The sequence below is a fragment of the Hordeum vulgare genome, chromosome 5H (assembly GCF_904849725.1).
Source record: "Hordeum vulgare subsp. vulgare chromosome 5H, MorexV3_pseudomolecules_assembly, whole genome shotgun sequence".
Classification (NCBI taxonomy): Eukaryota; Viridiplantae; Streptophyta; class Magnoliopsida; order Poales; family Poaceae; genus Hordeum; species Hordeum vulgare.
In genome coordinates, this window is record NC_058522.1 from 215,602,675 (window position 1) to 215,626,607 (window position 23,933).

A 23,933-nucleotide genomic window follows, 5' to 3' on the forward strand; every position below is an offset into this window, starting at 1 on the left:
TGATTTTGGATATATAATTTCCGAGTATGTCTCATTTCAATTATATTCGTCGGGTATATCCTTTTGGGTATGTCTACTATCATTTACGGGTATGACTTGAACGAGACATACTTAAAAGTAAGAAAAGTGATACATATAAAGAATATATTTGGATATATACATACATGCAGACACGCCATACACTTAAGGATACGTATATATTTTCGTTAGGTATAATATCCACTAACTGGTATTACGGTCTATGTGTATATAACGGGTACATGTATATATGTACGTATCTAAGTATGAATGTTCATACCATTCTCGTTTCTGAAAGCAATTATTAACAATTTAATACACTAGTACATGCAAATAAAATATGAAAAGTCATTGTTTTGTTGAATATAACTTGTCATAACGAGCCTAGGTGCCCAGGCTCCTAGGTGCCCCAAACATTTTACCTATATATATTTATATATATATTTATAAAACAATCGTAAGATTACCTAGGGTGAAGAATAACTTATTGTGTATCCTGGATGATGAATAGTATTACTATATATATATATGTGTGTGTATAAATCGACTAGAATGACGTGTAAAATTACATGATCCACTTTATTTTGTTGTCTAATAAATATAAAATATGATAAGTTCAGATCTAGGAGCTTTACCAATTGCTCCGAATTTTCAGAATATACCAATTGCTGAGAGTACTTTACCGAGTAGGGAGCTTTCAGGCGATGACCTACCGAGTCGGCCATCACTCGACATCCGACGATTCAACTACAGGCCGGCTGATGAGATGGACCATTGGCGAACAGCAAGGGATCCCGTCTCCAGGTAGAGAAAATGGGTTCAGGGGAATGGATGGTTGTGCGATTCTGAAGAGTCTCAACTCAGGAACAATGTGAGGCAAGAGGTGTATGATCTGGATCTCTGTAATGCATTTATTTATTTTCATATAGATAACCATCTCAAACTGTTCGCTCATTTCTGTGCAGCTCCTGCACGGGCTTGCGATTCAGGTGGCCGAGAGGATGCCAAAACACGGGCTTGCGATTCAGGTGGCCGAGAGGATGCCAAAACACGGGCTTGCGGAGCTCTTCACAGATGTTTATGATCAAATCCCTTCCAATCTTCGCCAGCAAGGGCGGTCGCTGCTGGATACCATCAAAAGGCGCCCTGCAGAGTATCCGGCTGATGTGCCTGTTTAGTAGCCTTAGCTCTGCAATGTTGTTGGAGTCTGTAAGTACCCATGAATAATGCATTTAGCTAGTACCATGAGAGTTAATATTGATTATAGCTTGAATTGTATGTAACTAGAAAAGGAGGAATAAACTGCTCATCCAAAAAAATTCTGAAAGAAATAATACAAGAGATTGGCTGTTGCTTACACAAAGAATAGTTGTTGCCGACATTTATGTTGAACAAAGCCATGCTAAGATATTTAACTGCAGGCAAAGGTCTCTTTTATTTAGTTTCTTTCATGACATGGCTGCCACAACTCCTTAGATGTACAAATGCGGCACAACAAGGATTGCATTTGTCCAAACAAAAAGGTCGGTTACACATAAACAGTGTGAATAAGGTGTGGCATTGCGATCATCATTTTGATCAATCCAACTAAAACAGGGAAGGTTCAAGCCAAAATAACTTCTACAATGGGGAAGGGGCCTGGCTTTTCTCCTTGATGGCCTCCTGGACAGACTTCAGGAGTGATGGCATCAACTGCTTATTTGTGGCAATGATGCCTGTGTCAACATCAAGAAATCGCCCTTTCGAGAAATCAAGATCGTTTCCTGAGGCATCTGTTACTACACCTCCAGATTCTGGGGAATACCATAAAAGTGAAAGTAAGGAAATAAATATATATCGTTCAGCCGAGTTCCTTGTTTCAAGAGAGAGAGAGAGAGACGTATTACCTGTGACGACAATTGCACCAGCTGCATGATCCCATATCTTTTCCTTATAACCCTTGTGTGGAAAACGCAAGTAAATGGCACCATCGCCACGGGCCAGAGCACCATATTTTGCTTGGCTATCTATTCTGACTGGAGGAGCTTGGACACCAAGTTTCTGGTAGCACTCAAACACGTAATTAGTTTCTACTGAAACGGATATTGCCTAAGCAAAGACTAGTCAAGATCAAACCTCCGCTATCGAGCCAGTTAAATCATGCATCGTGTGTGCTCCTTCATAAGATTCAAAGAACGAGGCATTCACTGGATTGTCGATGGTACAAACACTAATCTATAATGTAAGTTAGCCAGAAGCGAGTCAATAATAAAAATAAAATATCTCATGTAAGTAGAAATAGGCTAAACTATTTAAAATCAAAATAAAAGAGCTAGAAAGTGGTAATAACCTTTTGTGGCGGAGAGCCCTCTAATGACTCTACTTCAGCACCACAACCAATTGTAGCCGAAAAGAGGGCCCCGGTTTGATCTCCTGATGAGCTACCATCAAGGTTGCTTATTAATGTCAAAGGAAGATTTGGACATCCCAACACGCCCAAAACAACTTTGCCCTCATCAAGCAGTGCCAGTGCGATTGCATATTGGCCTCCTCTCAAGAAACTGAATCAAGTTATTAAAACAAAACAAAGATGGTCAAAATGTATTATAGGCAAAGATAGTAACAAAAGGTGCTGCACTTCATATCTGTTTTTCAGCAAGAAAAAACCGTCATCAAATGACTGGACTTTCTTGATTGAAAGAAAGGATATTCAATCCAACAAGCTAGCTGATCAGTTGTAGCACTTGCATGCTATCTCAGAAAAGAGAACCGAATATAGTTTGCTAAGAACTGGTTCACAAAATTTCCAAGGTAATATTAGCACTTCTACTGCTAGTCATTGTATAAGATTATCATTCCATCTCTAACATGGCTCTGATAGGCGTCAGATGGTAATCTCAATTTCACCAAATTGTTCGTGCCATGGCAGATCAAGGGCAACCCTTCAATCGTAGACTCAAATTTGTTCGAGCATGCATGCACGTCAGCACCGCCCTTCGTGCGCTCGCACGTCCTGCATGGCAGGAGTGCAGTTGTAGTCTCTCATCTCTCTGTACTCTGATGTACCTATATAAAGCCCATCGAGGCTAAGTAATAGATGTGAGAGTGACTGACAACTCAACTAAATTATCAATGTGCTTGATTTAGTCTGCAGCTTAAACTTTCGAAAACAAATCATAGATGTGCATCATGTTATAATATGAGGACCTACAAAAACACAAAACATTCTTAACAAGCATACCCTGGGAAAAAGAAAAAGAAAGTAACTTATTTTCTAATAGTATAATTGCAACACTTCTTTCAATCATATATTTGCATGAATTTTCGCACGTAAAAAAGTTTTGACAGGATGCATATCCATGATTTATTTCAAGATTTTCTCAAAATGCACAAGTACCTAAACCCTAACCTCAAGAATTAACCCTTGAATCTACATTTGCTTTTCCCTTTGTTCTAATATTGCTTGCATGACTAAATTTAACTTCATGAAATTATTCTGCTTTATGTGATTATGGTTTTTTTATTGAAAAGACAATGTAATAGATAAAACAATAAACCTTATTGACCTTTTCTACTTAATATATGAAGGGGGAAATGTACATCAGTGTAATACTAGCACAAATGCCAAGAGAGATTTGATATTTTTCTTAACATATCCATATAGTAGCATGCTTCATTAAACCAGTTACACAAAAATGGCACATTATCGCATGTTTGTCCATGCCATATGGGATGTACCAATCTACTTAAGCGAGGCATAGACCAGATCTAAGAAACACAGATAGATTATTAAATAAGATAATTGGTAGAAGAATTCATTTCCGTACGAAGAACTTAGTCATGGTTCAGGAACTCAAGTTGTTTGAAAGAAGGCAGTTGTTGTATGGACCAACCCATCAAACATGGAGTCTTATCCCTTAATTAGTCCTAGTTGATTAAACATCTTTGTTAGGAAAGAGTCCAGTCAGTTTAGAGATTGTATTAGAGTTTGAATAGATTTCTGGCTTGTTGGCCAAGTCGTGTCTGTTATATAAAGGGGCCGACCCCTCTCAATAAAGCACAGAAGAATATTGTCGTTTACTTTCATCTACTTTTCAGTAATTAGGGTTAGGTCAGTAGTACATTCTTCCAATTTGGTATCAGATCCATCTACGATGGCACGCAAAGAAATCGAGATCAAGGCTGTGGAGCAGATGAAGACCATCAAGAAGCAATTGGAGGCTTGTGCAGTCCAACGAGCGGAGAACCAAGTGCTCCTCACAGGGCTGGTGCCGCGCTTGACGACGTTCGAGCAACGGCTGCTTGCCCTGCCCCCACCTCCAGATTCCACACCTGTAGCAGCCGCCCATGACACCACCTCCGCTGGCCAGGCCCTCCTTGTAACAGCCCGGAACCGACGCTCTAGAACATTCCCCTTTTATTTTGTTATCGCCGTGTGATTTATTTGGTTGTCGCATTCATCATCGCATCATGTGCATCGACACCCAGTTGTCGTCATTTTTTCAAAACTTTCATCCGCTGTTAGTTGTCGGTTCTCTTCGCTTTTGTCGTTGACCGTTTCGGGCCAATCACACACGCACGTGCTCGCGACATCATAAAAATAGTGTTTCTAAAAGTATGTATAAAACTTTCTCGGATTGGGTTGAAAGTTAGCGTGCGGTCTTATTATCATGTAGGTAGACCGCGTGCAAAAATTCATCGCGATCGGAGGTGGGGATAAACCTATAGCGGCACTATAGCCGGTTTAATTGTCGGTCTTTTTCGGTGTGTAAAAAATCTGTTGTCGGGCCGCAAACCTCCCACTCATCTCAACCGCCCTCTCCACAGTCCACCACAGCTCACCTAGCCAATCCCCGCAACCGGAGCCGTCCGATTGCGATCGCATGGTCGAAATCGGAGCAAAAACCCTCAAACCCTAGCCTCATTGCTATATATAGACCCCTCTAGTCCATTTTAGACAACTCTAGCTAAAAAACAGTCCCAACCCCCTTCCCACGCAGCCAGCCGCCCCCCTCCTCGGATTCAACGCCGGCCAGCCAAGCCGCCGCCAGCCGCCCCTCCGACCAACCCTGGGGTGCCATGTCCTCCCCGTGCCGCATCCCTCCTCCGCAGGCCCGCCCCGGGCCCAAGCCGGGTCGCACCAGCTCGCGGCCGCCACCCTGATCACCCCGAGCGCCGCCGGGAGTGTCTCTCGCTCCGCCCAGCGGCGACCTCGCCGCCCCCGTCTCGTGCCACCACCGACCGTCGCCGCTCGCCTCTGTGCCTCACCGTTGCGCTCGACCCGGCCGAAGCGCGCCTCCTCGCTGCTGCCACTTGCCGCCCCGCCGTCGACCGAGATAACCTTGCCCCTCTGGACCTCAACCCGCCACCGGATCCCGCACCTCCGCCCCCTGTGCGTCGGATCTGGAGCCCCCCGCCCGTCCTGCCGCTCGTCGGCCTCTCTTGGCCGCAGGGAGCCCCCGCCGGAGCCGTTGACCGCCGCCGCCCCGGTCTCATGTTCGTGTGTCGACAGGAGGAGGGGTAGAGCGACTCGCCCGAGCCGCTGCCTCGCCGAGGTGGGCCAGGCCGCACCCCGGCCCGCGCAAGGCCCAGCAGCTCCCCTCTCGGCCCAAGCCCAATGTGAGCAACCCCTCTGTTATTCCTTGCCCTGAGCGTGAGTTATGACGCATCGCTCACCCGCTAGCCCTGTTGGGCTAGCCAGATTCGGCCCATTTTGTTTTTTTATTTCTGTTGCGAATTTATTTATCCATTAAACAGGGCATTTCCTAATTATAGAATATTGCCATATTATAAAAATGCTAATAGTAAATTAACCGTGCATCGCATCTAAAAACTTTATATCTGTACAATGTCCAAAATGTTGTGTAGATTGATAATATCCAACTTTTAAGCATGTTTAAAATGCTCAACTTGTTGTTTTAATTTAATTTACATAAGTGTCATGTTTAAATGATTTATTTCATAACTAATTAACCGTAGCTCCGATTAAAATGATCCACATATATAACTTGACCAGAAAAATAAAATGTTTGAATAACATGGTAGCATTTATTTTGCTATTTAACAACTCTAAAATTATGTTATAGGCAGAACAGTACCGAAATCTTAATTGCATATGGGGGCTTTCCGGAATTGCTATTCGTTCTCCCGGCCTAGAATTTCATGTAGTTCCCTAATATCTTGTTCATCTATATTTTAACATGATTGTGGCTGTCATTTGCATGCATCTTGCATTCATGACATATTATCTTGTGTTGGTCATATCTTTTAAACCGTAGCCCCGTTTTAAATGATTATATATATATATATATATATATGTAAATCAACTAGAATGACGTATAGAATTAAATGGTCCACTTTATTTTGCTGTTTAATAAATACAAAATATGATAAGTTCACATGTGGACCAATTTTTAAATTAACATATGGGGTCATTTCGGAAATGCTATATGTTGTTTCCGACCTCATTTAAAATGCATAGATAATGTAGTTTAGTTATGCTTCATCTCTTGCCATGTTTAACAACAGTTAACATTGTCGTGTACCTAAACAGGAGTTGACTAAGTAATTCAAATGTGGAGTTTTGTCAATATGCATTTGAGCTTCACTTAATGTGTAGTATTTGATTGTCGTGATTGTCATGTCTTACATATTTAAATGGACATGCATCATATTTGTTTGCGCATCATGAATATGTTGTGGTGTTATCGTGTGTTGATTGTTTGTTTCCGGATTGCTTCTTCCCGATAGAGTTCCGCAAGCGTGTCGGAGTGTGAGGATTTGTCCGACTACGTCGGTTCGTCCACTTCACGGATTCGTTCTTCTTCCAAGCGGGATCATAGGTAAGATGATCATTTTCCTAGATACCACTACTACCATTGCTTCGCTAGTTGTCTCGCTTCTATCGATATGTCTCGTTAATTACCACCAATTAATGTCAAACCTCCCAACATTGCCATGAAAAGCCTCGAACCCCTTCACATCCCAGCAAACCTTTATTTGGCTATGTTACCGCTTACTCAGCCCTCCTTATAGTGTTGCTAGGTGCATGTGCAGTTGCTTCCATGTGAAAACATGGGTTCCATGATATATCACAATATTGTTGCTATTTAACTTAATGCACATACATACTTGGTAAAAGCTAAAAGGCTTGGCCTTCTAGCACGGTGTTTTGTTTCATCTTTGCCGCCCTAGTTACTTGTGTACCGGTGTTATGTTCCATATTGAGCGCTCCTAACATGCTTGGGGTTGTTATGGCCCTTGATTTTCGTTTTGGGATAAAACTCTTCCGGCAAGGCCCAACTTTGGTATTACATTTGCCTAGTAACTAATGAACCGCATAGGGAATAATTAACCCATGGATAATTAATCAACTCCGGGCCAGTGCTCCTCGGGAGTGTTGGTCCAACCTGTCAACCATCAGTGGTCGTCAGGGATAACTCTGTGATTGGCCTACCGGAAGTTTGGACAATCCGGTCGTGTCATGAGAACGAGATACGCGGCTCCTATCGAGTTCTTCGACACGCCAGGCGGCCTTCCTGGATTTGTTTTACCTTTCTCAAACGTTTTGTGCGAGGGATTTCGAGGATACTTTGAGCTATCTCGAGGTTGAGGTTTTCGATCAGGAAGCCGAGGAGATCACGGGTTTTCGTGGTCGAGGTTTTCAACGCAGCTTGTGGTAGTTTGTGATGGACTAGTTGGAGCATCCCTACAGGATTCAATCTTTCGGAAAGTCATGCCCACGGTTATGTGGCAACTTGGAAACTTTGTTTAACACCCGGTCATAGCAAACCTGAAGTAAACTTAACTAAAACTTGTCAACTGTGTGTGTAACCGTGACTGTCTCTTCTCATGAGCTCCGAATCTGAGAGAGGACACGGTGGGGTTATGTTTGACTCCTAAGTAGGTGTTCAGGATTATTCATTTGGTCATCATTAGTTCACGTCTGTTTATGCGTAGATCACCCCCCCCCCCTCTTATTCTTGTACTCGTAAGTTAGCCACTCAAATAAATGCTTGGTGCTTGTTGCAGCCAAACCACCCATTAAGCTTTGCTAGTCTTGATACCTTTGGAAATGAGATTGTTGAGTAATTACTACAACAACAGTTGCAGGTACAGGTAAAGCGATACTTCGACGTGAGCACGATGATTATTCTATTTGGAGTTTTCTTCTTCTTCTTCATCGATTTAGGATGGGTTCCAGGCCGGCAGCCTGGGATAGCAAGGATTGACGTCGTTCTTTTATAGTTTGATTTCGTTCGTAGTCGGACCCTGCTCTTCTACATAATACATAATGATTTGGATGTATTGTTGTATCGAGATGTACATGTTGTAGTTTGTGACGAATGTAAGCCAATTCCATATACTCATCATTTCTGTAGATGTACTTGTAACGATATCCATTCTTGTGAAACAATGAGATGCGCTTCTATCCCTGTCGAGGCCTTTCTATCCCTGTCGAGGACCTCGCGCCAAAATAAGGATAGGATCGCATCTTGGGCGTTACATTCCTCCTCCCCAGTTGTGGCGGAGCCGGGAAATGGGATGAGCAGAGTCTTGTTAGGAAGGGCCATTCCATCAAAATACATCATTTTAAACAGTAAAAAACACATTGTTCACATTAGTGCTAGGTTTAAACAAGTGACATTAGGGGGGTCAGGCCCCCCGTCTCCGCCACTGCTCCCCAGTGATGACTCGCCCCTGGTGCTCCCCCTCGCCAACAGCACCTCTGGTGTCCCCTTCTCCAGCAGGGGAATCATCGCGGCCACCGGACCTCCACCAGTCGGGCAGATTGCCCACCAACACCACCCACTCACTTTTGCTGCCAACCACCATTATCCGCCAGCACCCTTTTACCACCTCCAACAATCTCCTTATTCGCCACATCCACCCCCTAATATCAATCTAGGCCACTTGGCACCCTCAACCTACAGCCCAAATCCCACCCCAATGTTGCCACCCACCTACCAGCAGCAACCCTACCAGCAGCAGATTTTCACCGCGGCCTCTATCGCCTTCATGTCTCCACCTGCCAACCGATTTCATACGCCGCTCTGGCCACGCCCCCTACACAACCCATCTATGGCTCCACCCCACCTATCAGCTCTCTTCCGCCCCTACCTAACAATCACCTTGGCTCAGAACGATTCAGGCGTGCCTCGCTTCCACAAGCTCGACTTCCCTATGTATGATGGTTTTGTCGATCCTCTTGGTTGGTTCCGTAGTTGCGAGCAGTTTTTCCGTGGACAGCACACAGCCAAAGCTGACAAGGTCTGGACTGCAGCGTACCACCTTACCAATGATGCTCAGTTCTGGTACTTACAGCTCAAGTACGATTTCGGCATGCTCACATGGGAGCAATTCAAGGAAGCTTGCCATGTTCAGTTTGGGCGTCACTCCACGTCAATTCTTTGGGCGAGTTAGCACGTGTGCCATTCACTTACTCGGTTGCCGACTACAGCAGCAGGTTTCTAGCACTCATCTGCCGCAACAATGACACCGTCCCAACAACGGTTTGTGTACACAGCAGGGCTGCTCGATGGTCTTTGTGTTGACATCGAGCTTCAGCAGCCATCTAACCTCCACCCGCCATCTCCTTCGCCAAGGCCTATAAGAAACGGCATGTCCCTCCAACAACGACACCACACCAGCCTTCTGGTCCGACGGTGCTCTTGTGCCCCTACGATCTTCCTGCGGTCAACGCAGCTACAATACCTTCCCTGCCAGCGACACTATTGTTAAGCTTCGTGAACTAGCCAACGCAACCAAAAGTCCGAACTGATGGAAAGGGCTAGTGCAATCCACATATACTGTAACACCCCACGTGCAACCGGAAGAGAGCAACGGCACGCAAAACTCACGTATGACTCAAGAGGTCTCTACATGGACACAAAAGGGGGCTACCAGTAATTTTTTAAATAAATTGCGAAAGCCAGGATTTGAACTCAAGATCTTAGCTCCGATACCATGTTAAGCTTCATGAATTAGCCAGCGCAACCAAAAGTCCGAATTGATGAAAAGGGCTAGTGCAATCCACATATACTATAACAACTAGCACATGTTATGCCGTCAACCACTCCAGGGCCAACCCCAGCACGACAGGTTCGGCACCTCACTCCAGCTGAGTTAGCAGAACGTCGTCGCCAAGGCCTTTGCTTCAACTGTGACGAGATTATGTTCAGGTCACCAGTGTGTGCAGCTCTTCTTCATCGAGGCCGATGACTACGACCAAGATAGCTCCACGTCTGGTAGCACCCAAGGTCCTCTGGGAGGCAAGTGAAAACCTACAGCTTGTGGACAAGCTGTTTTTCAAGGAAGGGAGAGATGTTATGTGGACCAGCCCATCAAACATGGAGTCTTATTCCTTAATTAGAGTCCTAATTGATTATGTATCTTTGTTAGGAAAGAGTCCAGTAAGTTTAGAGATTCTATTAGAGTTTGAATAGATTTCCCGCTTGTTGGCCAGGTCTTGTCTGTTATATAAAGGGGCCAACCCCTCTCAAAAAAGTAGAGAAGAATATTGTCGTTTACTTTTGTTTACTTTCATCTACTTTTCAGTAATTAGGATTAGGCCAGTAGTAGATTCTTCCAGCAGTGGTGCCTGCTACCTTGAATAACTAGTGATTAAAACCACGGACAGCAAAGCAGCAACACTGGTTTTGGTGAGAAAGAAGGCACATGTAGAAACCAGTAGAGTAGGTGGTGTAGTATATGGTGGAAAAAAAGACATTTATTGCATTAACAGATTGTGAAACCTGCAAGTTGCAGTTACCATAGCTCACCCTTTAGTACCATCAATTGGATCAAGAACCCAATGTCGTCCAGATGGACCTCCCTCGGACTTCCCAGTATCGATTGCAGAGAGGATACCTTCCTTAGATAAAGTAATGTTGTATGAACCATCCTCAGCGAGGGTTTCATTTACAAGATCAGTAATATGTTCCAGAATTTCTTCAGCGCTATCCTTTCTCAGGTCTTCAGAGTCCTGCACGTACACCCACTTAACCGTAAAATACGTATGTACTATTAAACACAGAATAATTTAATAGCAACACAGGTGAATTACCTCCTCGGCCACCATAGAAAATGAACCAGAAGTTGCTTCCATATTTAACGCAAGACTTACCAATACTTGAGATCCTACATGGGACAAAAAGAAAATTAACAAATGAGGAAGTTGAGAGGAAGAACAAGTTTCATGTATTAGTCTTAACTGATGACGAGCATATAATTCTGAATGTTCTTTAAGAAATGTTATTATCTCAAGAAATCCTCATCAAGGAATCTTATCGTCTCCATGTAAGTTAAAGCAAGAAATAATAGAGGACTTCTGGAGTAATTTGAATTATGGTCAAGTAGGGGCACTAACTATTAAGCATCAAACAGCCAACACAAGCACTTAGAGGTAAACAGTTACAAAGCGAGCATGTACCATAGTCAGCTACTGTCACAGGACTTTTATCCGCCTTGGATTGAATATCTGATTGCACAATTTCCTGTTGTACAGTCTGAAGAAGGAAGACACGGAGCAAAAGCAATAAATTCGACTGCAGGAATGCATCAAGAATCTGAAGAGCGAAACAAGCAATTCTATCAACAAACTCAAAGATCTCTAGCTCCAGATAGAAAGGAAAGGTGATTATGTTAATCAACACTACCGACACTAACAGACTTCGAATCTACTACTCCCTCCGTTCCTAAATATAAGTCTTTCTAGAGTTTTCACTAATGGACTACATACGGATGTATATATGTATATAGACATACTTTAGAGTATAGATTCATTCATTTTGCTTCGTATGTAGACACCTAGTGAAATATCTTAAAAGACTTATATTTAGGTACGGAGGGAGTGGTTTTTACGAGTACTATATTGTAAGAGTTGATGCACCCTCATACAGATTATGCTGCTCGTGTTGTAAGAGTTAATATACAATACGTGCATGCTACCCATCAATGCCCCCCCCCCCCCCCCCCCACACACACACACACCCGCGAACACGGTTTCCGCCGAGCGGCGCCCCCTCAAGACGGCAAGGAGCGAATGTGAGATAGCCAGATAGGAAAAGGGGCACCTGGCATAGGCGGGCGGCAAGGGCGACGGCCTTCTTGGCGGCTGCAAGCTCGGCGGCGTACGGGGGTTTACCGGGGGACCCTGACATGGCGCGGGCGGCAAAGAGGGACGGCGCTTGGCGGGGCCACACGAGGGGGCAGCGCAGCGGCGCGGAGGAGCCGAATCGGCGGTAAGTGGGGCGGTCAAGGTGGTGGGAAGGCAGGGGATAAGGGAGGCGAGCACGAGATGGGTTTCGGACTAGGGAGTACGGGACGAGGAGGAGGCCCACGCGCGAAGCCATGCGCTGTGTGTCTGTGACTTGTGACTGGGGAAACCCTATTACTATTTAGGGTGACAGACGAGCAAATCCTATTGGACGCTGCACGCATCGGTTATAGTGCATTTTGTTAATGGACGCCTGCTGCGGACACCTCCTGTCGCACTTGGGCAGGCCCAGTTTGCTGTTTGCTTTTTTTCTCTGAAACTCCAAAAATGTCAAGCTGATGTGAACACTATATTCCTTTTACGTTTTTATCACTGTATATACCCAGTTTTGTCAGCCCGGTTTTGGGAAGGTTCTAGAAGCTTCCCAAATCGGGTTTTTCCGGTTCGTTAGTCAGGTTTCGGCGGGTTTTATTCTGTTTTTTGTTTCTTAAATTTGTGGAAATTGTTTTCAAATTCGTGAAGTTTTTTCAGTTTAATGAAACTTTTTCAAATTCAATGAACTATTTTCAAATTTGATGATTTGTTTTCAAAATTGATGGACTTTTTAAAAAATCAATGAACTTTTTTCAAATTTCGATGAGCTGTTTTTAAAAATTCTATTAACTTTTTTGGAATCGATGAACTCTTTTCAAATTCAATGAATTTTTAAAAAAAATTCTATGAACTTTTTTTAAAATCGATGAACTCTTATCAAATTCAATGAACTTTTTTAAATAAAATCGATGAACTTTTTTCAAAATTGATGAACTCTTTTCACATTCAATGAACGTTTTTAAAATTTTGATGAAATTTTTAAAAATTTCAATGGACTTTTTTCAAATTCGATGAACTTTTTTTGAAAACCGATTAACTTTTTTCAAATTTAATGAACGTTTTCCAAAATCCCTGAACTGTTTTATAGACATTAACGTACCTTTATCAAATGGTGATAAACATTTTTCAAATTTGATTAGTATTATTTTTAAAATCTGTCATTATTTTTTCCATTTGAAGAACTTCTTTTGTAAAATCGATATACTTTATTTTTCAAAAATTAATGAATATTTTCAGGGCCTCCAGAGACGCCAGATCTGTTTGTTGGGCCGGCCCAAGGCGGGGCGCTGCACGCGCTAGGACGGCAAACGGCCGCCTGCAGCGCCGTATAGGAGGTCCCTTACAGACACCGATTACATGTAAATTTTAATAATCGACCCTGCAATGCTCCGTCATGACCCGGCCCATTCAAAATCCAAGGTGTATTTTAGTCCATGAACTTTTTTGTAAATCAATGAACTTTTTAAAATATTGATGAACTTTTTTGTAAATCGATGAATTGTTTTGAAAATTGATGAAATTTTTTGAAAATCGGTGAACATAATATAAAATTCATGAACTTTATTCAAAATCAATGAACTGTTTATAAAATTTGATGAAATTATTTTGAAAATCGATGAAAGTTTTTGATAATCAGAAAAAAAAAGTGAATTATTTAAACTTTTTGAAAATACATAAACATATTTAAAGTATCGATGAATTTTTTTATAATCATTGAACTTTTTCCATAAAACCGTAAGGAATTAGAAAAAACAAACTACGTATAAAACTTTCGAATTTGTTCAAGTTTTCAAACGCCATAGCATTTGCTCTATTCCGAGTAACCATTAAAAAATTAACACGAAAATACGAACTCAGTACAACTTATGTCGTTGTTTAAATTACTTTTAAACTGTTAATAGTTAGAAGAAAAAAATTATATGAAAAGATACGCATTTTCATAAGCTTTCCAACACCATATTATTTGCATCGATCGGACTAACCGTTTTGAAATTAACTCCGAGATACTAACCCGGCTCTTCGGTTTCAGAAATTCCGTTATTTTTGAAATTCCTCTTTAACCGTAGGGAACTTGGAAAAACTTTGAACATATGAAATGAGTCGATTTGAAGTAGCTATCCAATGCCATCTCATTTGCCTCAGTTCGATAAACTGTTTAGAAATATAATCGAAAATATGATTCACGTTTTTTTGAATAAAAACGGTTTTCAAAACTGCTCTTAAACCGTGAACATTTTGACAAAAATTTAACCTAGGCCGTTACCAGGGTGTCCAGAGCTTTCAAACGATATATCGCAAGCCCCATTGGGAAACGTTTCGTGAAAGTTTAACCTGCTAGCAACCGGAGAAGTTCAAGTGCTACTATTCGGATGAGTCAGCCCATGATCGAAATAGTTATTCTCATCCCATGATCAGAATAGTGTTATATATAACAGCCCGAGACCGACGCTCCAGAAGATTTCCCTTTTAGTCCATTGCCATCGTGCAATTAGATTATTTGTCGCATTCATCATCACATCATGCGCATCATCCACATTATATAGGCACTCTGTTGTCGTTAGTTTTTAAAACTTGCATCCATCATTAGTTGTCGGTTCTCGCTGTTTCCGTCGTTGACCGTTTCGAGACCAAGCACACATGCAGGCGCCCGCGACATCGTTAAAATATTGTTTTTAAAGGTGTGTATAAAACCTTCTTGGATTAGGCTGGAACTTGGTGTACAGTCTTATTTTAATGTAGGTAGGCCGCCTGTCAAATTTTGTTGCAATCGGAGTTTGTTTGATACCCGAACGGTCGACCGTAACGGCACCGTCATCGGTTTATGGTCGCACGTTTTGGGGTGTTTAAAAAACCTTGTGTCGGGCCGCAAATCTCCCTCTCTTCTCAGCCCATACCCTCTCTACACAGCCACTAAGCCCACATAACCATTCCCGTGATAAGTGTCATCCGATCTCGATCGAACGGTCCGAAAGCGGATGAAAACCCCTAAACCTAGCCCTCCATGCTATAAATAAACACCACCTGCCTAATTTGCACAAACCATAGCCCCATGCCTCGAATTTTGCGCCCCCAACAGCCAGCCGCCACCCACAATGCCTCCTTCCTCGAGCAGTCGCCTGCCTGAGCCCATATGGAGCCCGCCCCGGGCCGCGCCTCGAGCTGTAGACGCTGAAACCCAAGCACCGCCCCGTGCCTACTCGCCTTGCACGTGGGTGCTGCCCGAGCTCCGCCCCTCCGGTCCTGCTCGCTAGAGCCGCCGTCGGCTGGTTCTTCGCGGCGCGCCAGACGTCGCCTCTCCGCCCCGCTACTGCTCTCTGGCGAAGCCACCGTCGTTCTCCGTTGCAGGAGCCGCTGCTCAAGACGCTCATCCCTCGCCATGGCGTCGGCCTACGTCGCCTTGTGCCGCCGTCCGCTGCCCTGGACAGATCCGGCGAGTCGTGCCTCGATCCGGTCTCTGACGCCCGTCCTGTCCACCTCCCCTCCTCGTGCGGGCCCCTACCACGAGTCGTCGTCGTCATCTCCGTGCGAGGAGCAGAGCCTCGTTGACTACTCGCCCCAGCTGCTGGGCCACCAGCCCGCGGGCCGGCCCAGCTCCCCTCCGGCCTCGTCACGAGGCCCAACGCAGCAGCCTCGATGCTTGTGGGCTAGCTGCCACCGAGCCCCTGCACTGCCTCGGCCCAGCGCATAGCCATCCGGCCCAGCCGGTCTTCTACCTCGTCAACGAGGCCTCGTGAGCCAAAGCCCACAAGGTAAGCAGAGCAAGCCCAACTCCTGAAACTGCGTGCAACTTGCCATTTTGTGAGCTCACATACTAGTGATCCATGCTTCCATGCTACTTGCCATTGGTAGAGGGTCATTGTGCATCTTGACCACTACTGCCTCATGCCTTGTTTGAGCATTTTAGAATTATGTATCTTGTTGTTTTGGGGTGTAGAAAATGCCATGTTGTTGTTTTTGGCAGATTGTAGTTATTTCTTGCGTTGCTGGTAATTGTTGGTCCGTTGCTCCGTTTGGAACGTGTCATCTACGAAACATGCTTAGAATATCATGTAGTTTCGTTATATCTTGCTGCCTTGGTGGTTTGGAATGCTTGTCGCTGTCATTTGCATACATATTGCATTCATGGCATCATATCTTACGGTGATCATATCTTTTAAACCGTAGCTCCGTTGGAGATGATCCATATATGTAAGACGACTAGAATGACACGTAGAATCACGTGAAGTGCTTTATTTTGCTGTTTAACAAATAATAAAACGAGCTAGTTCAGATCTGGAGAGATTTCTTAATTACCATATGGAGTCATTTCGGAGATGCTATAAGTTGTTTGCGACCTCATTTAAATGCCTAGATATGTATTTTAATTATGCTTCATCTCATGCCATGTTTAACAACATTTAATATTGACATGTACCTAAACAGGAGTGAACTCGTTGCATATTGAGCTTCACTTAATGTGTAGTGTTTGATTGTTGTGAATTGCCATGTCATGTCTTGCATAATTGAAATGGACATGCATCATATTAGGTTGTGCATCATGTCGTGCATGTGCCATGGTGAATATCATGTGTTGATTCTTGTTTCCAGTTTGCTTCTTCTCGATAGAGTTCCGAACCGCTTAGGAGTGTGAGGATCCGTTCAACTACGTCGGTTCAACTACTTCACGGGTTCGTTCTTCTTCCAAGCGGAATCACAGGCAAGATGACCATTTCCCTAGATACCATTACTATCATTGCCATGCTAGTTGTACCGTTTCTTTCGCTATGTATCGCTGGCTACCACCTGTTAAATGTCAGCCTCCCAACATTGCCATGAAAACCTCTAACCTTTCCACAACCCAGCAAACCATTGTTTGGCTATTTTACCGCTTGCTCAGCCTTCTTATAGCGTTGTTAGTTGCGGGTGCAGTTGCTTCCATGTGAAAACATGGATTCCTTGTTATATCACCATATTAATTGTTATTTAATTTAATGCACCTATATACTTGGTAAAAGGTGGAAGGCTTGGCCTTCTAGCCTGGTGTTTTGTTCCACCTTTGTCGCCTTAGTTTCGCTTCTGGTGTTATGTTCCATAAATGAGCGCTTCTAACATGCTTGAGGTTGTTATGTGGACCCCCTAGATTTTTGTTTTGGGATAAAAACTCATCTGGCAAGGCCCAACATTGGTACTATATTTGCCCAACATAATTATACTGAAAAAAAACATAGGGCGTCATGAACCCGAGGCGTAATTCAACATAATACAGGGGGCCAATGCTGATGGTGTTGGTACAACACAAAGCATTGTGCGGGGCCACCCGGGGCAACTCGGGGGATTTCTATCTGGCCTTCGTACGCGTAGCTTATCCGTCGTGTCCTGAGAACGAGATATACGACTCCTATCGGGATCGTCGTCACGCCGAGCGGCCTTCCTGGACTTGTTTTACCTTTATCGAGCGTCTCGGGCGTGGGATTCCGAGGATATTTTGGGCTATCTTGAGGTTGAGGTTTTCCAATAGGAACCCGAGGAGATCATGGGCTTTCCCTGATTGAGGTCATTCTGGCGCAGCGTGTGGTAGTTTGTGATGGACTAGTTGGAGCACCCCTGCAGGGTTAACTCTTACGAAAAGTCGTGCCCACGGTTATGTGGCAAACTTGGAAACTTTGTTTAACACCCGGTTCTAGATAACTTGAAGTAAGATTAATTAAAATATTCCAACTATGTGCGTAACCATGATTTTCTCTTCTCGTGAGTTCTGTATCCGGAAGAGGACACAGTGGGGTTATGTCTGTTGGGGAACATCGCATAGGAAACAAAAAATTTCCTACGCACACGCAATACCTATCCATGGTGATGATCATCTACGAGAGGGGAGAGTGCATCTATATACCCTTGTAGATTGCTAAGCAGAAGCGTATATAACGCGATTGATGTAGTGGAACATCTTCGTGATACAATTCGCAGCCCGTCCCGCGATCTCATCACGATTCGTCCCGCGATCCCATCACGATCCATCCCGATCTAGTGCTGAACGGAAGGCACCTCCGCGGTCAGCACACGTACAGCAAGAGGGGCGAAGAGGTAGATGATTTCTCCAGCACAGCGGCATGGTGGTGGTGGTGGAGCTATTCCAGCAGGGCTTCTCCTAAGCACCGCTGAAACTGGACTAGAGGAGAAACAGATCTATAGAGAGAGGGCAGCACGTGGCTGTTTTCTGTGTCTCAAAAACCCTCAATACCTCTATTATATATAAGATGGGGGGAGGGGAGGAGGCAGCCTCAAACCCTCAAGGGTTTTTCCGAAATTGGAGGTGGAGGAGTCCTACTCCAATCCTACTAGGAGTAGGATTCCTCCTTTCCACTTGGAAACCCTTTCCACCTTTTCCACATTAGGGTTTTTGCCTCTCAAACCTCATGGGCCTTAGTGGGGGCTTATGTCAGCCCACTAGGGGATGGTTTGTATCCTCCCACATCCCATAAGGCCCCTCGGGACGTGACACCCCTCCCGATGGTCCCCGGTAACCTCCCGACACTCCTAGTACACTACCGATGAGCCCGAAACTTTTACGGTGACCAAAACAGGACTTCCTATATATCAATCTTTACCTCCAGACCATTCTGGAGCTCCTCGTGATGTCCGGGGTCTCATCCGGGACTCCAAACAACTTTCGGTTACCAACACCTATAACTCAATTATATCGAAACGTCACCGAACCTTAAGTGTGCAGACCCTGCAGGTTCGAGAACTATGCAGACATGACCGAGACACCTCTACGTTCAATAACCAATAGCGGGGCCTGGATGCACATATTGGATCCCACGTATTCTACGAAGATCTTTATCGGTTGAACCTCTATGTCAAGGATTCAGTTAATCCCGTATGATGTTCCCTGTGTCCTTCGGTATGTTACTTGCCCGATATTCGATCGTCGGTATCTCTATACCTAGTTCAATCTCGTTATTGGCAAGTCTATTTACTCGTTCCATAATACAAGATCTCGTGGATAACTCCTTAGTCACATTACTTGCAAGGATTATTGTGATGTTGTATTACTGAGTGGGCTTCGAGATATCTCTCTGTCATACGGAGTGACAAATCCCAGTCTCGATTCACGCCAACCCAACAGACACCTTCGAAGATACCTGTAGAGCACCTTTATAGTCACCAAGTTACGTTGCGATGTTTGATACACACAAGGTATTCCTCCGGTGTCCGGGAGTTGCATGATCTCATGGTCATAGGAACAGATACATTGACATGTAGAAAACAGTAGCAATAAACTGACACGATCATATGCTACATTTATAGTTTGGGTCTTGTCCATCACATCATTCTCCTAATGATGTGATCCCGTTATCAAGTGACAACACTTGTCTATGGCTAGGAAACCTTAACCATCTTTGATGAACAAGCTAGTCAACTAGAGGCTTACTAGGGACAGTGTTTTGTCTATGTATCCACAGATGCATTTGAGTTTCCAATCAATACAATTATAGCATGGATAATAAACGATTATCATGAACAAGGAAATATAATAATAACCAATTTACTGTTGCCTCTAGGGTATATTTCCAACAATATCCCACTTGCACTAGAGTCAATACTCTAGTTCACATCACTATGTGATTTTGATGAATCTAACACCCATACAGTTCTGGGGTTTGATCATGTCTTGCTTGTGAGAGAGGTTTTAGTCAACGGGTCTGAACCTTTCAGATCTGAGTGTGCTTTACAAATCTCTGTGTCATCCTGTAGGTGCTGCTACCAACGTGCCATTTTGGAACTATTCCAAATGACTGCTCCACTATAAGAATCCGGTTTACTAATCAGAGTTTCCAGATAAGTGTCAAAGCTTGCATCGGCGTAACCCTTTACGACGAACTCTTTTAACACCTCCATAATCGAGAAAAAAAACTTAGTACACTAGTTACTAAGGATAACTTTCGACCGCTGTCCAGTAATCCATTCGTGGATCACTTTCGTACCCCTTGACAAATTCATGGCAAGGCACCCATCAGGTGCGGTACACAACATAGCATACTATAGAGCCTATGGCTAATGCATAGAGGACGACCTTTGTCCTTTCTCTTTCTTCTGCCGTGGTCGGGCTTTGAGTCTTACTCAAATTCACACGTTACAAACAGCCAAGAACTCCTTCTTTGCCGATCTATTTTGAACTCCTTCAAAAACTTGTCAAGGCATGCGTTTCATTGAAAGTTTTATCAAGCGTCTTGATCTATCTCTATAGATCTTGATGCTCAATGTTCGAGTAGCTCAATCGAGGTTTTCCTCTGAAAACACCTTTTCAAACAACCCTATATGTCTTCCAGAAATTCTATATCATTTCCGATCAACAATATGTCAACTACATATACTCATCAGAAATTCTATAGTGCTCCCACTCACTTCCTTGGAAATACAAGTTTCTCACAAACTTTGTATAAACCCAAAAGCTTTGATCATCACATCAAAGCGCATATCAAACTCCGAGATGCTTACTCCAGTCCTTAGAAGGATTGCTAGAGCTTGCATACTTGTTAGCATCCTTAGGATCGACAAAACCTTCTGTTTGTATCACATACAACCTTTCCTCAAGGAAACCGTCGAGGAAACAATGTTTTGACATCCATCTGCAAGATGCAGAAACTGCTAACATAATTCCAACAGACTTTTAGCATCGCTACGAGTGAAAAAGTCTCATCGAAGTCAACTCCTTGAACTTGTCGGAAACCTCTTTGCAACAAGTCAAGCTTTCTTAAATGGTGACTTTCACCATCATTGTCTGTCTTCTTTTTAAAGATCCATCTGTACTTAATAGTCTTATGACCATCAAGTAGTCCTTCCAAAGTCCACACTTTGTTTTCAAACATTGATCCTCTCTCGGATTTCATGGCCTCCAGCCGTTTCTTGGAATCCGGGCCCACCATCGCTTCTCCATAGCTCATAGGTTCATTGTTGTCCAGCAACATGACCTCCAAGACAGGATTACCACACCATTCTGTAGTAGCGCATATCCTTGTCAACCTACGAGGTTTGGTAGTAACTTGATCCGAAGCTTCATGATCACCATCATTGGCTTCCACTTCAACTGGTGTAGGCGCCACACGAACAGCTTCATGCGCCCTTTTACTCTCTAGTTGAAGTGTTGGTTCAATAACCTCATCAAGTTCCTCCATCCTCCCACTCAATTCTTTCGAGAGAAACTCTTTCTCGAGAAAGTACCCGTTTTCTGAAACAAACACTTTGCTTCTGGATCTGAGATAGGAGGTATACCCAACTATTTTGGGTATCTTATGAAGATTCTTTTGTCCGCTTTGGGTTCGATCTTTTCAGGCCGAAGCCTTTGGGCATAAGCATCACAACCCCAAACTTTTAAGAAACGACAGCTTAGGTTTCTCCAAACCATATTTCATAGGGTGTCATCTCAACGGAACTATGTGGTGCCCTATTAAAGTGAATGTCGTTGTCTCCAATGCATAACCCCAAAAGATAGTGGTAATTCGATAAGAGACATCATAATATGCACCATATCTAATAGGGTGCGGCTACGACGTTAGGACACACCATCACACTATGGTGTTCCAGGTGGCATTAGGTGTGAAACAATTTTCACATTGTCTTAAATGTATACCAAACTTGCAACTCAGATATTTACCTCCACGATCAAATTGTAGATATATTATCCTCTTGTCACAACGATCTTCAACTTCACTCTAAAATTGCTTGAACCTTTCAATAATTCAGACTTGTGTTTCATCAAGTAAATATACCAGTATCTACACAAATCATCTTTGAAGTAAGAACATAATGATATCCACTGCGTGCCTCAGCACTCATTGGACTGCATACATCAAAATGCATTACTTCCAAAAAGTTACTTTCTTGTTCCATCTCAATGGAAAACGAGGCCTTCAGTCATCTTGCCCATGTGGCATGATTTGCATGTCTCAAGTGATTCAAAATCAAGTGAGTCCAAACGATCCATCTGCATGGAGTTTGTTCATGCGTTTACACCAATTGGGATGGTGCGTATGTCTCAAACGATTCAAAAACGAGTGAGTCCAAAGATCCGTCAGCATGGAGCTTCTTCATGCGTTTTACACCAATATGACTCAAGTGTCAGTGCCATAAGTAAGTGTTACTATCATTACTACTTTGCATCTTTTGGCATCAATATTATGAACATGTGTATCACTACGATCGAGATTCAATGAACCATTCATATTGGTGCATGACCATTGAAGGTATTATTCATGTAAATAGAATAACTTTTATTCTCTAACTTAAATGAATAATCATATTGCAATAAACACAATCCAATTATGTTCATGCTCAACACAAACACCGAATAACATTTATTTAGGTTCAACACTAATCCCGATGGTAGAGGGAGTGTGCGATGTTGATCACATCAACCTTGGTAACACTTCCAACACATCGTCACCTCGCCTTTAGCTAGTATTTGTTTATTACATAGATTTTATTTCGAGTTACTAACATTTAGCAACCTAAACCGGTATCTAATACCCCTGTGCTAATAGGAGTACTAGTAAAGTACACATCAAAATCATGTATATCCAATATACTTTTTTCGACTTTGCCAGCCTTCTCATCTACGAAGTAACTAGGGTCGTTCCGCTACAGTGACTGTTCCCCTCATAATAGAAGCACTTAGTCTCGGGTTTGGGTTCAACCTTGGGTTTCTTTACTAGAGTGGCAACTGGTTTGCCATTTCATAAAGCATCCCTTTTAACCCTTACCCTTCTTGCAACTAGTGGTTCTACTAACCATCAACACTTGATGCTCCTACTTGATTTCTACCTTCGTGATGTCAAACATCGCAAATAGCTCAAGGATCATCAATTCTATCCCTGACATGTTATAGTTCATCACGAAGCTCTGTAGCTTGGTGGCAGTGACTTTGGAGAACTATGCCAATCACTATCTTATGTGCAAGATCAACTCCCACTCGATTCAAGCGATTGTAGCACCCAGACAATTTGAGCACATGCTCAACGATTGAGCTTTTCTCCCTTTATTTGTAGGCAAAGAAGCATGTCGAAGGTCTCATACCTCTCAACACCGGCACGAGCCTGAAATCCTAATTTCATCTCTTGGAACATCTCATATGTCATGTGACGTTCATAACGTCTTCGGCGCCTTATTTCTAAGCCGTTTAAGCATTACGCACTGAACTATCATGTAGTCATCAAAAACGTGTATGTCACATGTTCGCAACATCTACAGACGATGCTCTGGGTTTAGCACACTGAGCGGTGCATTAAGGACATAAGCCTTTTGTGCAGCAATGAGGACAATCCTCGGTTTACGGACCCAGTCCGCATAATTGCTACTATCATCTTTCAACTAAATTTTCTCTAGGAACATATCAAAACAGTAGAGCTACAACACAAGCTACAACATAATTTGCAAAGACATTTGGACTATGTTCATGATAATTGAGTTTAGCTAATCATAATACTAATAAACTCCCACTCAAATAGATATCCCTCTAGTCATTACAGTGGCTCATGACCCAAATCCACTAACTCAAGTCCGATCATCACGTGAGTTGAGTATAGTTTCAGTGGTGAACATCTCCATGTTGATCATATCAACTATATGATTCATGCTCGACCTTTCGGTCTCTTGTGTTCTGAGGCCATGTCTGTACATGCTAGGCTCATCAAGTTTAACCCGAGTGTTCTACGTGTGCAACTATTTTGCACCTGTTGTATGTGAACGTTGCGTCTATCACACCCGATCATCACGTGGTGTCTCGAAACGAAGAACTGTCGCAATGGTGCATAGTCGGGGGGAACACAATTTCATCTTGAAATTTTAGTGAGGGGTCACCTTATAATGC

General features: G+C 43.4%; 1 protein-coding gene and 1 long non-coding RNA gene across 2 annotated transcripts; one reads left to right on the top strand and one right to left on the bottom strand.

The window, feature by feature from the left end:
• The first annotated feature begins 583 nt into the window (after positions 1 to 583).
• On the top strand, positions 584 to 1,540 carry LOC123452377. Its single transcript, XR_006632591.1, has 2 exons — positions 584 to 901; positions 984 to 1,540. It is a non-coding gene; the product is annotated as an uncharacterized LOC123452377 (long non-coding RNA).
• On the bottom strand, positions 1,429 to 12,411 carry LOC123452376 (3'(2'),5'-bisphosphate nucleotidase-like). The gene is made up of 8 exons (XM_045129026.1): positions 12,072 to 12,411; positions 11,429 to 11,504; positions 11,063 to 11,136; positions 10,779 to 10,981; positions 2,348 to 2,558; positions 2,134 to 2,232; positions 1,905 to 2,058; positions 1,429 to 1,811 (listed from the first exon to the last, which is right to left on the bottom strand). Exons 1-8 carry the CDS (start codon positions 12,348 to 12,350, stop codon positions 1,639 to 1,641), a joined length of 1,269 nt encoding a protein of 422 aa, XP_044984961.1. The 5' UTR covers positions 12,351 to 12,411; the 3' UTR covers positions 1,429 to 1,638.
• Positions 12,412 to 23,933: the final 11,522 nt, after the last annotated feature.